A 15110-nucleotide genomic window follows, 5' to 3' on the forward strand; every position below is an offset into this window, starting at 1 on the left:
CTTTCTTTTGTAAAATCAGAGAACAGGAGGACAGAACAGTTCCTGCAAGGGGGCAGGGGGAGGGGGACTGATACCAGTGACGGGGGAAGGGGAGGAAGGGGTGTAAGAGGGTGAATAGGGCACAAATACTGCGTACACATGAATATAAATGGAAAAATGATGCCTGTTGAAACCATTTCTCAAATGGGAGGAGGGAAGAATAAAAGAGAACAGTGGAGGGGGTGAATTCAAGTATGATATATTTGATATATTGTCAGAACCTTTGTAAAGGCCACAATGTATCCCTACCCAGGACAACAATAAAATTTAAAAAAAAAAGAGCCATGGCCAAAGACACCTCCAAAAAGGAGAACTATAGGCCAATCTCCTTAATGAACATTGATGCAAAAATCCTCAACAAAATAATGGCAAATCGAATTCAGCAACACATCAAAAAGATTATTCACCACGACCAGGTAGGCTTCATCCCAGGGATGCAGGGGTGGTTCAACATACGAAAATCAATAAACGTAATAAACCACATTAACAGAAGCAAAGACAAAAACCACTTGATCATCTCAATAGATGCAGAAAAAGCCTTTGATAAGATCCAACATCATTTCATGATAAAAGCTCTAAGAAAACTAGGAATAGAAGGAAAGTTCCTCAACATTATAAAAGCTATATATGACAAACCTACAGCCAGCATTATACTTAACGGAGAAAAATTAAAACCATTCCCTCTAAAATCAGGAACCAGATAAGGATGCCCACTATCTCCACTCCTATTCAACATAGTACTGGAATTCCTAGCCAGAGCAATTAGGCAAGAAGAAGGAATAAAAGGAATACAAATAGGTAAAGAAACTGTCAAAATATCCCTATTTGCAGACGACATGATCCTATACCTTAAAGACCCAAAAAACTCTACTCAGAAGCTTCTAGACATCATCAATAGCTATAGCAAAGTAGCAGGATATAAAATCAATATAGAAAAATCATTAGCATTTCTATACACTAACAATGAGCAAACGGAAAAAGAATGTATGAAAACAATTCCATTTACAATAGCCTCAAAAAAAATCAAATACCTAGGTGTAAACCTAACAAAAGATGTGAAAGACCTCTACAAGGAAAACTATACACTTCTGAAGAAAGAAATTGAGGAAGACTATAGAAAGTGGAGAGATCTCCCATGCTCATGGATTGGTAGAATCAACATAGTAAAAATGTCGATACTCCCCAAAGTAATCTACATGTTTAATGCAATTCCCATCAAAATTCCAATGACATTCATTAAAGAGATTGAAAAATCTACTGTGAAATTTATATGGAAACACAAGAGGCCCACAAATAGCCAAGGCAATACTCAGTCAAAAGAACAATGCAGGAGGTATCACAATACCTGACTTCAAACTATATTACAAAGCAATAACAATAAAAACAGCATGGTACTGGCACAAAAACAGACATGAAGACCAGTGGAACAGAATAGAGGATCCAGATATGAAGCCACACAACTATGAGCAACTTATCTTTGACAAAGGAGCTAAAAATATATGATGGAGAAATAGCAGCCTCTTCAACAAAAACTGCTGGGAAAACTGGTTAGCAGTCTGCAAAAAACTGAAACTAGATCCATGTATATCACCCTATACCAAGATTAACTCAAAATGGATCAAGGATCTTAATATCAGACCCCAAACTCTTAAGTTGATACAAGAAAGAGTAGGAAATACTCTGGAGTTAGTAGGTATAGGTAAGAACTTTCTCAATGAAACCCCAGCAGCACAGCAACTAAGAGATAGCATAGATAAATGGGACCTCATAAAACTAAAAAGCTTCTGTTCATCAAAAGAAATGGTCTCTAAACTGAAGAGAACACCCACAGAGTGGGAGAAAATATTTGCCAATTATACATCAGACAAAGGACTGATAACCAGAATATACAGGGAACTTAAAAAACTAAATTCTCCCAAAACTAATGAACCAATAAAGAAATGGGCATGTGAACTAAACAGAACTTTCTCAAAAGAAGAAATTCAAATGGCCAGAAAACACATGAAAAAATGCTCACCATCTCTAGCAATAAAGGAAATGCAAATTAAAACCACACTAAGATTCCACCTCACCCCTGTTAGAATAGCCATCATCAGCAACACCACCAACAATAGGTGTTGGCGAGGATGCGGGGAAAAAGGAACCCTCTTACACTGTTGGTGGGAATGTAGACTAGTACAACCACTCTGGAAAAAAATTTGGAGGCTACTTAAAAAGCTGGACATCGATCTACCATTTGATCCAGCAATACCACTCTTGGGGATATACCCAAAAGACTGTTACTCCAGAGGCACCTGCACATCCATGTTTATTGCGGCACTATTCACAATAGCCAAGTTATGGAAACAGCCAAGATGCCCCAGCACTGACGAATGGATTAAGAAAATGTGGTATCTATACACAATGGAATTTTATGCAGCCATGAAGAAGAACGAAATGTTATCATTCGCTGGTAAATGGATGGAATTGGAGAACATCATTCTGAGTGAGGTTAGCCTGGCTCAAAAGACCAAAAATCGTATGTTCTCCCTCATATGTGGACATTAGATCAAGGGCAAACACAACAAGGGGATTGGACTATGAGCACATGATAAAAGCGAGAGCACACAAGGGAGGGGTGAGGATAGGTAAGACACCTAAAAAACTAGCTAGCATTTGTTGCCCTTAATGCAGAGAAACTAAAGCAGATACCTTAAAGCAACTGAGGCCAATAGGAAAAGGGGACCAGGAACTAGAGAAAAGGTTAGATCAAAAAGAATTAACCTAGAAGGTAACACCCACGCACAGGAAATCAATGTGAGTCAATGCCCTGTATAGCTATCCTTATCTCAACCAGCAAAACCCCTTGTTCCTTCCTATTATTGCTTATACTCTCTCTACAACAAAATTAGAGATAAGGGCAAAATAGTTTCTGCTGGGTATTGAGGGGGGGAGCGGGAGGGGGTGGAGTGGGTGGTAAGGGAGGGGGTGGGGGCAGGGGGGAGAAATGAACCAAGCCTTGTATGCACATATGAATAATAAAAGAAAAATGGAAAAAAAAAAAAAAGAGCCATGGCAAAACTAAGAAATATTGATGAGTAAGACTGTAGAGTTTGGTGACAGATTGATCATGGGTTGGAGGACAAAAGGAGGAAACTCTAATTTCTAGGTTTCTACACTGAGTGAAGGATGAGTAAAGATGCCACAAAATAAGATAAGTAATACGGGAAGAATCTGTGTTAGACAGAAGCCATGTGCACTTTGGAGCATGGTAGAATTGAGGAACTTAGATGTTGAGTAATAAGAAACTAGATATACAGATTAAGTATCTCTTATCTAAAATGCTTATGACCAGAAAGAAGTATTTAGAATTTCCATTTTTTTCAGATTTTGGAATATTTGCACATATGCAAAATATGTGCAAATATATGTGTAAATGAAACATATACATTTTATATGCACAGCCCAAACGTAATTTTATACAATATTTTAATCCTCTGCATTTTGACTCCAACATGAATTCAAGTATGGAATTTTCCACTAGTGGTATCAAGTCACAGTTCAAAAAGTTTCAGACTCTGGAGCATTTTGAATTTCATATGAACCATTGGTCAGATTTCTAAGTTACCAGAGGAAATAATAAATGGATCAAATTGTCCAAGGACAATAGAAAAGACAAGCACAGTGGTAGGTGAGATCCAACCTGCAGTGAATTGAGCGGCAAGTGAAGAGTGTCCACTTGGGGTGGTCAGGGCATAACAGAAAAAGAGGAGAGGAGTGAGAAAAAGAGAGAAAGGGAAAGAAGAGGGGGGGAAGGAAGAGGGGAAACACAAATGTATGCATAATTAGAATCTATGAAAAGGAAAATGAAAACATCTCAACAGAGTGAATAGTGCAACATGAAATTCAATGAAGTTTTCCTGAAATACATGTTGAAGGAATATGTCAAATACCAGAGGAAAATGGCCTAACATGATTACACTGAAACCTAATGCAGAAGCGTTGCTAAATTCCAAAAATAAAGAGCAAGGGGAAAAGATTTGCTATTTATACACGGGGGAAAATGAGGCTAGCTTCTGATTTCCCCACAGTGATATTCAGATGCCAGAAAAACAACAGATAACAGAGCAGTATTTCCAAGATCTTTAATGAAAGTCAAAATATTTTTCAATATAAAAGCTAGAGATCAACAATTTGAAGACACAACAACTCAAAGAATATTGTTCTCATGAATCTCCTTTTTGGCAATACTGGGATTTGAACTTAGGGCTTCGTGCTTACTACTTGAGCCACACCCCAGTCCTTTTTGCTTTAGCTAGTTTTTGAATAGGGTCTTGTGTTTCTGCCCGAGCCAGCCTGGACCATGATCCTCCTATTTATGGCTCCTGCATAGCTGGGATTATAGATGCATTACAACATGGCCAGTTTATTGGCTGAGATGTGGTCTCGCTAACATTTTGTCTGAACTGGCCTCAAACTGTGATTCTTTTTTTTTTTTTTTTTTTTTTGCAGTACTGGGGTTTGAACTCAGGCTGTGTGCTTACTAGGCAGGTGCTTTACCACTTGAGCCACACTTTTTGTTCTGGTTATTTTTGAGATGCGGTTTTGCTCTTTCACCTGAGCTGGTTGGGACTACGATCCTGTTTTATGCTTCCCACTGTACCTGAGAGGACAGGAGCACACTACTACAACATCCAGCTTTTTTCCATTGAGGTGGGTGTCTTGTAAACCTTTTGCCCAGGCTGGCTTTAAACCATGACCTTCCTGATTTCAGTCTCCCAAATAGCCAGGATTATAAGGCTTGAGCCACTGTGTCTGGCTTAATCTCTTCTTTCAGATGCAGCCCTTAATTGGCCAAAGTTGACTATTTCTCTTGTGTATATTTAAGATTTATTTAAAAAGGAATATGGATACATAAATAAGAAACTGAACTGAAAGGAAAGGATAAGGAGGGGGGGATGAATATATTAATCAAAGAGGGGAGGGGGATGTGAAAGATTAATAGAGGATGAATTTGTACATTACATGCCGGTATAGAAATATCACAACGAAACCCCTTTGTACAATTATTATATGTTCATAAAAAAAAGAGGGAAAAAGAACAATTAAGCCTGTCATTCTTTGAGTGACTGAATGAATCATTTTAATGCACTAAGATTATCTTAACATCTGCCAAGTGAAGATATAATTTCTGGCCTTCCCTACTTCACAGGAATGATCTAAAAAGAAATAAGATAACCAATTCAGATTCCTTTGTCTTTCAGTACTAATTCTCCTAATTTATATTCATTCAGTCATTTAGGTAATAAAAATCTGATTCTTTGAAAATGATTCAAAATTTTAACAGAAATCCGTATGTGTATATATGTGTATGTTTGTCACAGATCTCCATGGGCTGTCAGAGCTGGGCAGCTGGTATTCCTGATAATAGTATACAAAATCCCTGAGCAGGTACACAGATAATGGGTATTTCTCTGTATGTGTACATGTTTTTCTTTTTTGTTTTTTTCAGGTATGATAAAATATCTTCCTAAGAAAGATCTGAGAACCCAGAATCAGTACATGAATCATGCATCAGGTGTAGGTAGTATCCTGGAAATGAACATTGTTTTTCTTTCTTCAGATCACCTCAGGGAAAGCGGGGGTAAGACAAGCAAAGCTTCTCACACCTTACTTTGTGTTTGGCTTTTAGTCACAGTCTACCCTCTGGCATGTCCTCTTACTGCAAAAATGTGTGACTAGGGCTGCAAAATAATGGCCTTAAGTCATCTTGTATCATGGGAATGTTAAAGAAGCTCGAAGGGGAGTTGGGTAAGGATTCACTAAGACCTCATTAAGATCTTGAAAGATTATATTATTTTTCAAATCCTTTCAGCTTGATTAGCATTTGTAGCACATATGCCTGTATTCATGGCTGGCATATATTATGTGCTACATACCTGACAACTATTTTATTTAATCCTTTGTACAACTGAAGGGCAGTTATTATTATTTATCCCCATTTTACAAATGGGTAAACAGACATGCAGAGAGGTTGAGTAATTTGCCTAATGTTATAGAACCAGCAAACAGACACCAAGACTGTCTCACATTAAAATGCCTCGTGTTTATTTATGCCTCTACTTTATTTCATAAAATACGTGAGTATAAGATAATGCAATAATTCAAAATACCACTTCCAGCACTAACTGACCAGCTTCTGAGTTTGAGAACACTGTTAGCAATTCACATCCATCAATCATTCAGGTATGTTTATACAGTTATCCTAAAATTCACTCATTATAGTTTTCACTTTTTGTTTCGTTTTTTCAGTGGTATTGGGGTTTGAACTCAGGGCTTTGGGCTTGCTAAGTAGGCACTCTACCGCTTGAGTCATGCCTCCATTTTAGAAGATACTTCATTATCTTCTAAAAACTCATAAATTAGTCTCCTCTATTTCAAAGTGAGCTCTATGATAATGCATTAGTTATCCACATTGTGGAGTGAAAGATAATATAGTCAAGGTTCCTGAGAGATAGCCTGGATGTCTATGGGGTTCTGTGAAATCAGGTGTCTATTTACTCATCTGAGAAATGGGGATAAAGACTATTGCCCCTCAAGTCTGGCATAAAGATTTAGGAAGGCAGCTGTCAGGTACATAGCACATGGTAATGCTAGCTGTGGTCAGGGCATATCTGCTGCAAATGTGGAGCTCAACATCTGGCTCTCAGTTCAAACCTCCTAGAGTTAGATTTAAAACATTCTCCCAAGGCAACACGGCATACAACATGAGTTTATATGTTTTAAAAATTCCCGCAACAAATTATATATCAAGAGCACTAACCCAGGTGCTGGGGATATAGCAGTAACAAAAATCAGACATGGTCCTGAACTTACACAGGTTCCTAGTCTTATACAGTGTAGCTGTGGAAGACTAACACTGAATGAGTAATTTCAGTATAATATTTTACAAAAAAATGCATCTGATTGAATCTGGGGATGAGTTAAGCTGAGACCTGAAAATAAATAGGAACTTTTGAGCTAAAAAGAAGTAAAAATTTTTATGCAGAGAGAATACCTCAGGAAAAGGCTCTGAATTAGGAGACAATGGGGACATCAAAAGTCTGCAAAGAACTCTAGAATAGTAGGAATACAGAGATTCAGGGGCAGTTATACAGGGGTGTACCATTCAGGGTCTTAGAAACTATTAGGGCATTTATTCTGCACTCCAGGAACAATGGGATGTCCTTAAGATATTTTAAAATCAGGGGAACATCACATGTAGACTTGATATAAATTTCTCTCTGCTTGCTGTGTGTGGAAAGTAGAATGAAGTACAGTAGGAATATACACAAGATCAATCAGAAGGCTACCGTAATGTACCAAGAAAGATGACGGTCACATGGATAGGACAGGTACCAAACAGATGGCATGATGTAGACAGACTAGAGAAACAGTCAGAGGCAGAATAGACAGGAATGAATGAAAGACAAGAATCACTTAACTTGCTTTAGGTGGATGGTGGTTTCATTCACCTTTCATTAGAAAAGGTTTTGTGAAGGACAAGTTTGTAAGTTTGCAGTACTTATAAAGAATCCAAACAGAGGGCTGGGCATGGTGATATACACCTATAATGCCAGCTACTTGGGAGAAGGAGGTAGAAGGACCAAGTTAGAGGCTAGCCTGTCTCAAAACCAAAATACAAACAAAAGGGCTGGGGGCATAGCTCAAGTGGTAGAGTTCTTGCCTATGATGAGCAGGGCCTGGATTCAAACTCCAGCACTACAAAAAAAAAAAATCTAAGCAGACATGTAAGTGGACAACTAATCATAGAGATATAGCTTTCAGGACCTCAATCAGAGACATTGGTTAGATAGTCATTTGCCTAGCGAGAGAATGTAAAGCAATGGTTCTTAAACTTTAATGGGCTTATTACAAGTTCTAACTGCCAATCCCAGAGAATCTGATTCAATAGGTATTGCAAATAACTCAAGAACAAGTATTAATAAATATCTTCAAATGATTTTGAAGCAAATGGTAACCAGAAATCTGGAGGAACACCAATATAAAAATAGAGAAGCATCATGAAGAATTCTAACATTTATTGGTTAAGTAGAAGAGAGGAAAAAAGAATGAACAAAGAAAGCCAATAAGCAGCTGGAGAGAAGGGGGAAATAATGGAAGGTCTGACAGCAGAGAAGCCAAACAGACAGTCTGCTTCAAGAAGTCATCAATGCATTGAATGATGAGGACCAGAATGACAAGGAATACAAGGGACCACAAATTCACAACCATGGCATAGGCGAGAGAAAGAAGAAGGAAGAGGGAATTGGGAACAACTTTTTAAAGAAGTTTGGTTCTGTACAGAATATGCAAACAAGAGACATAAGGATATTGGGGATGATGTGAGGCAAAGAAAGGAATTGTTTGCTATTCAATGTTATTTAAGGATGGAAAACACTTGGATGTTTGTAGATGAATGCAGATGAGGCAACACCAGAACAGGTGAGTCTCAAGATGTATGAGAAAATATTTTAATTCCTTTTTACCCTACTAGTTATTATATAAATAAGTTATAATTATGTTAAATCTCTTCTTAGATAAATAAAAGCCAAAAACATCACAAAAGTCAAAAAACATTGCCTATAAGACAGGGAAAAATACTGATTGATCTTTGGAGGAAGGCAGAAGTACTAAATTAGCATTACACATTTTGACTCCAAGGGAAAGGTGGGATTCCTCACCTAAGGTAAAGATTAAAAATGAGGCAGCAGGCATGAGTGCCACCTACTGGTACAACAAAAATTCTCAGAATTCTGACACAGAAAAGTCTTTTTTTTTTTTTAAGAATATTATAGTTGTACTGGTGGTCCATTGTGACATTTACAAAAGTGAGTACAATATATCTTAGTTAGATTCATCCCCTTCCATCTTTCTTCTTTATCTATCCTCCTCCCTTCTTAGAACAGCTTCAACAGGTCATTGTTTCATTTTCACATATGAATATAAAATACTTCTACCATATTCATCCTCCTTCACCCTTTCCTTATGTCCTCTCCCCTCCCACTGGTACCAAACCCTAGACAGGACTGGTTTTACCTTCCTGTCCTTCATTTTTGGGATATAGTCTTAATAGTAATTCTGACTAACTTGATTAGAGGTTGTCTTTGTTTCTAATAATAGCTTTTGTTTTGCTTTTTTTTCTGAGACAAGTCAATATGAGGCTCTGGCTGGCTTCAAACTCACAATCATCCTGGCTCAATCTCCTGAGTGCTGGGATTGCAGGTGTGTACCACCAGGTTTAGAATTTTCTCCTAAATTCTATCCACTTCTATTAACCTTCCCTCTGTAGCAATATGGTAAATTCCATATGGCAGTCTCTTGTCATCTGCAGGGAAGTTATGTTGCTTTCTTCTCAGATTAAATGACCCAGTGCTATTTTTTTTACTGGTTTGAAAATTTCCCAGCATCCCAGTTGTGGTATGTAACTCATGAAATACTTTCAAGGCCCAGTGGTACAACTATTCACTTTTATCTGAGCCTTAACACACTAGTGGCTCATATTAAGTTTGTGGTCAACTAAAATTCTGTCCAGCTAGATCTTCTCAATCCAGCACCAAGCATTTAAATATTTAAATCTAGTGTAAGTCTAGATATTTATCTACTCTGGCTGCATTTCCTTGTCAAGGTCATTTTGAACCTTAATTCTTGGTGTTATCTGACAGGAGAGTCGCTAAACCTCTTCATCCAAGCCAGTGACAAAAACTTGGGTATGAAAGAGCACTGACATGTTATCAATACTAACCCACTAATCCCACCTCCTCCCTCCTCCTTTTTAACAGCGTTTAATTAAGGTTTCATTATACTATTATAATACCCACATGCAACACACCTTGATCACATTCACCCTCATCACAGTCTCAGGTACTCTGTTATAGTAACACAAAATGCACTAAGACAAAGGGTCTGGAATAGCACCTGCCACACTATAAGCTATATATTTAGATGTATGATGGAATTATCATCTTTTTTGTGGTAGTAGGATTTGAATTCAGGGCTTGAACTTGTTAGGCAGATGCTCTATCACTTTGCCAGCTTCCAGCCCCTTTTTTCTCTTGGTTAATTTTGAATAGGGTCTCACTTTTTTGCCTAAGCTGGCCTGGACTACAATTCTCGTATTTTAGGATTCCTTCCATAGCTGGAATGACAGGTGTGTGCCACCATGCCCAGCTTTTTCCCATTGACATGGGGTCTCACCCTGTTTTTTTTTTCCCAGGTTGGCCTGGAAACTCAATTCTCCTGATTTCAGCTTTCCAAGTAGCTAGGATTACAGGCATGAGCCATCTGCACCTAGAGGAATTATCATTCTTAATATCTATTTTTTTAAATTATTCATTTATTCACATGTGCATACATTGTTTGGGTCATTTCTCCCCTCCCCCCCCGCCCCCCTCATCTACCCTCTCCTCCCCTCCCCCCCTCAGTTCGAGGCAGGTCCTGTTCTGCCTTTATCACTATTTTTGTTGAAGAAAAGACATAAGCCTAATAAGGAAGACAAAGCATCACCTCCTCTCACCTAGTTTTTCAAATAACAGCATAATACAATGGTTAGTTAAGAGTTGTGCTCTGAAGTCAGGAAGACTTGGATTTGGCTTCCCCATAATATTATGTTGGAAAGTCACTTGAGTTTCCTTATCCATAAAATGAAAGTAACAATGGCATCTACTCCATGGAGTTGCTAGAATTTAATGAAAATGAATGTCACACACAGGTTACTCCAGAGGCACCTGCACACCCATGTTTATTGCGGCACTATTCACAATAGCCAAGTTATGGAAACAGCCAAGATGCCCCACCACCGACGAATGGATTAAGAAAATGTGGTATCTATACACAATGGAATTTTATGCAGCCATGAAGAAGAATGAAATGTTATTATTCGCTGGTAAATGGATGGAATTGGAGAACATCATTCTGAGTGAGGTTAGCCTGGCCCAAAAGACCAAAAATTATATGTTCTCCCTCATATGTGGACATTAGATCAAGAGCAAACACAACAAGGGGACTGGACTATGAGCACATGATAAAAGCGAGAGCACACAAGGGAGGGGTGAGGATAGGTAAGACACCTAAAAAATTAGCTAGCATTTGTTGCCCTTAACGCAGAAAAACTAAAGCAGATACCTTAAAAGCAACTGAGGTCAATAGGAAAAGGGGACCAGGAACTAGAGAAAAGGTTAGATCAAAAAGAATTAACCTAGAAGGTAACACCCACGCACAGGAAATTAATGTGAGTCAACTCCCTGTATAGCTATCCTTATCTCAACCAGCAAAAACCCTTGTTCCTTCCTATTATGGCTTATACTCTCTCTACAACAAAATTAGAAATACGGGCAAAATAGTTTCTGCTGGGTATTGAGGGGGTGGGGGGGAGAGGGAGGGGGCAGAGTGGGTGGTAAGGGAGGGGGTGGGGGCAGGGGGGAGAAATGACCCAAGCCTTGTATGCACATATGAATAAAAAAAAATACATTAAAAAAAAAAAAAGAAAATGAATGTCATACACTTTTCATAATACCTAGCACGTACAGTATGTGCTCAGTGAATCTTTGTTAAAAAATCCTTTTTTTACCCTTTAGTATTTTGGTTGGCACAATTTAGACCATACCACCTTCTTTCTGACAATGTTTCAGGTTTGTGATTCTTCTGACATGTACCTTTAGGTATATGCCTCTCTCCATTTTGCAGATGTCCTGTGATTTGCAGACTGTTATGATTTGAATATGAAATGTCTCCCAAAGGCTCACATGCTGAACACTTTGCTCCCAGCTGGTGGCACTATTTTGGGAGGTTCTGGAAACTTTAGGAAGTGAGGCCTAGATGGAGGAAGCAGGTGAGTAAGGCAGTGCCTTTGAAGGTTATAACTGGTCCCCAGTCCCTTACTCACTCTCTGCTTTCTGTCCACCATAAAGCAAAAAAGCTCCTCCATGCCACAGGCTCCTGCAACCATGTTTTACCCAAGCACAAGGGACAAGCAACCATGGACTGAACCTTCTGAAACTATAAATAAAAATAAATCCTTACTTCCTTAAATTATTCCTGTCAGGTATGTTGTCATAGTGAGCAGAAAGCTAAGAGATACTTCTCTTAGCATTCCTCCCCCTTTCCTTTCTCCTTATACTATTTGTGGTTATCATGTCAAACTTTTAGAAATCTCTCTGCTTTGTGAAACATTTTTTGTTGGAGCCTGTGGTCATGAGATTGTGTCTGTTTTTCTGAAATATTTGCTTTCTAAAATACAGAATTTATACTCAATAAATTTTTCATTGATATTAGGTGATTTTTCTCTCAATTCTATCCCTTCTATTTCACCAATTATTGGTAATCAATTTCTGTATGCCTCTCTTATCTTTCCCTATTGGATATTTCCTTTTGCAAGGCATACCTTCTAATAACCATTCTTTTGGTGAGGCATATTCTTTTGGTGCAGTATATTCTTTCAAAATATTAAACTTTCTTTTCTATCTGTACTGCAGTGGTATATAAAAACATTTAATACAAAGTATTATTCCCAGTTTTATTCCTTCCTGCCATGTTTCCTCCTAAGTTATCTGTTTTCGTAATTTTATCTGTATCTATTTTTCCTTCTCCTCTTATAAATTTAGTAAGCCCCTAGCCAAACAGCAAGAGAAGTTACTCTACCAGAAGCTCACTAGTATGTCACTGAACAGGGCAGTTCAGCAAGCCAATGGTCTTCAGATACCACCCAATTCTTTTTTTTTTTTTCCTTGAGACTGGGTCTTACTATATAGCCCAGGCTGGTTTCGAACTCCCAATCTTCCTGCCTCAGCCTCCAAAGTGCTGAGATTACAGGTATACTTCACCACACTGGCTACAACTCTTAATCATCATATCTATCCTTATGCTCCAATGTTATAAGCATCAAATGGAGATATAAAAAAGATCAGGGCAGGAGGTGTGGCTCAAGTGATAGAATGTCTACATCACAAGTACAAAGTCCTGAGGTTCAAACCCCAATACCACCAAAAAAAAAAGGATGGGATCAGTGCCAGCCTTATAGAACTTCACAACCTCTAGATTTCTTCTAAGTATTTCCATTAATATATAAGAAAAATATTTTGACTGTACTATAAATTTTAAGATAGGATATACTAATGACTGCTTGGTGCCTACTACACATTAGACCAGAGGACACACACTTTAGTCCCTGGACCAAATCCTACCTACAGACTACTTATGAATGGTTCATAACTAAAAGTAGTTTTTATATTTTTGAGAGATTATTTTTAAAAAGAAGACTGGGGGATTTAACTCAGTGGTAGAATGTGTTTAGCATATGCAAGGCTAGCACCACCAACAACAAAAAGGAACATAAAAAGATGTGACAGAGACCACTTGTGTCTTACAAATCCTAAAATTTATCACCTACATCTTCGTAGAAAAAGATTGCTGTCCCCTATATTAGACACTTAAATATTTGTTAAAAGAGGAGGTGGGTTGAGCTGGGGGTGTAATTCAGTGGCATAGCACTTGCCTAACATGTGCAAGGACATGTGTTGGATCCCTAAGCACCACATAAAAAAAAAAAGAAGAGAAGAGAAGAAGAAAGAGATGATGAGGTAGGGGGAAGGAGCTATAGGAATAGGAAAGGAGAAGGAACACATGTTGGAGATAACTGCAAATAGGAAAACCTGTCCAATAAATATGCATATCTTTAAATTGTTCCTTGGCTTTCATTTTTGCAACGTTCCAAGATAAACTAAGCATCTTTCATTAGCATATTTTATATATGCTAATACATTATATATATATATATATGCGATACATATAGCATACATATGTATGGAACTGAGCTAGTCTTCAGTCATAGGTGCTCCTAGGAGAATTAAATTTAAACCTTAATTGTATCCTTCTCTGACTACCCTATGTAATATAAATGTTAGTCATTTGCAAGGTATTACCCACTGTAAGGTGTCAATTCACAGGTGTGTCCCTTCATACATATATCCTTTCCTTCTACACAGCACTAAGTAGCTAAGCAACTTGACAACATTTTGTTTGTTTCCATGTGAGTGACTAAATACATACTTCTCCAAATTTAATCATGTAGAATATACCACAAGCTCTGAAATGAAGCTCTTCATACTAAAAGATGTTTAGCCAAAAGAGAGAAGTCATATTCTCTGGTAATATTAAAAAGCAGTATCTGACCTATTCATAGCACTGTCTAACAAACACATGCAAGGGTGTACCTGAAAATGCTGCTCCATCACTTGGATTTTTCCCTGGTCTGGGCACTTTTTCAGAGCTCGATCTGCATAATGGAATAGGATTTCTACCATCTGTAATGAAAACAGTCTTGCATCAAAATCAAATGTATCTCTAAAGTTTTTCAATATTTAATGTGTGTGGTATGCCTAAATAATTCCAAGTCAAGTTTTATTATTATATTAAAAATACAATTCAAAATTTAAGTGGCTTTATTTCCTAAACTGTTTTTAGTACTAGCCTAATTTCTTTCAGCCCTAGGAGCTGGTCCCAATTTTCTAAGCTTTCCTAAGAAACATTTCTATGTCCTAGACCTCCCCCACAGTATTCTATATTGCTCTGGAGTTTAGTAATCTTCTGCCTCAAGTCTTTCTCTAAAGAGCCTGAGCGAGTAGAAGACCATTCATGAATTCTGATTCCCAGAATTTCCTACTCCTCTTTACTGTCTTTTGTTACTTTATTATTTTATTATCTTCATTAACAGAGGGAAAAAGAGTAAGGAAGTGGTAAGATGGAAATTTAAAAAGAATTCAAAAGGACATCAGGGAATTATAACCTGACCTACTTTTTTTATATACTATCTCTATGACTATAGCCATTTACCTAATCATAAAGATATTAGCAAACATAAGAAGCGAATCTGTACTGCACCTGAGTAAAGACCCCATTAAAATACTCACCCGATCTGCAACAACAGCCTTTCGCTTACTGGCATCCCCTGATAATCCTGCAGAGAGACAGTCCAAAATGAAACAAAAGTTAGTGCACATCTCCAGCAGTGAACCTGGTGTTTTGGTCTTCTTTTCACAACCCATGCTAACAACAGA

The 15110-nt window shown here is 37.8% G+C and overlaps 1 protein-coding gene across 7 annotated transcripts in view; it reads right to left on the reverse strand.

The window, feature by feature from the left end:
- The window catches only part of Vps8 (VPS8 subunit of CORVET complex), a 309569-nt gene that overhangs the window by 148476 nt on the left and 145983 nt on the right, over positions 1-15110 (reverse strand). For all 7 annotated transcript variants that reach the window (XM_074073616.1, XM_074073619.1, XM_074073618.1 and 4 more), the window contains 2 exons: positions 14964-15010; positions 14268-14357 (listed from right to left, as the gene is read on the reverse strand). In XM_074073616.1, coding sequence (XP_073929717.1) covers positions 14268-14357; positions 14964-15010 — 137 coding nt within the window. The remainder of the gene's footprint in view (positions 1-14267; positions 14358-14963; positions 15011-15110) is intronic.

This window comes from Castor canadensis, chromosome 5, assembly GCF_047511655.1.
Source record: "Castor canadensis chromosome 5, mCasCan1.hap1v2, whole genome shotgun sequence".
Lineage (NCBI taxonomy): Eukaryota > Metazoa > Chordata > Mammalia > Rodentia > Castoridae > Castor > Castor canadensis.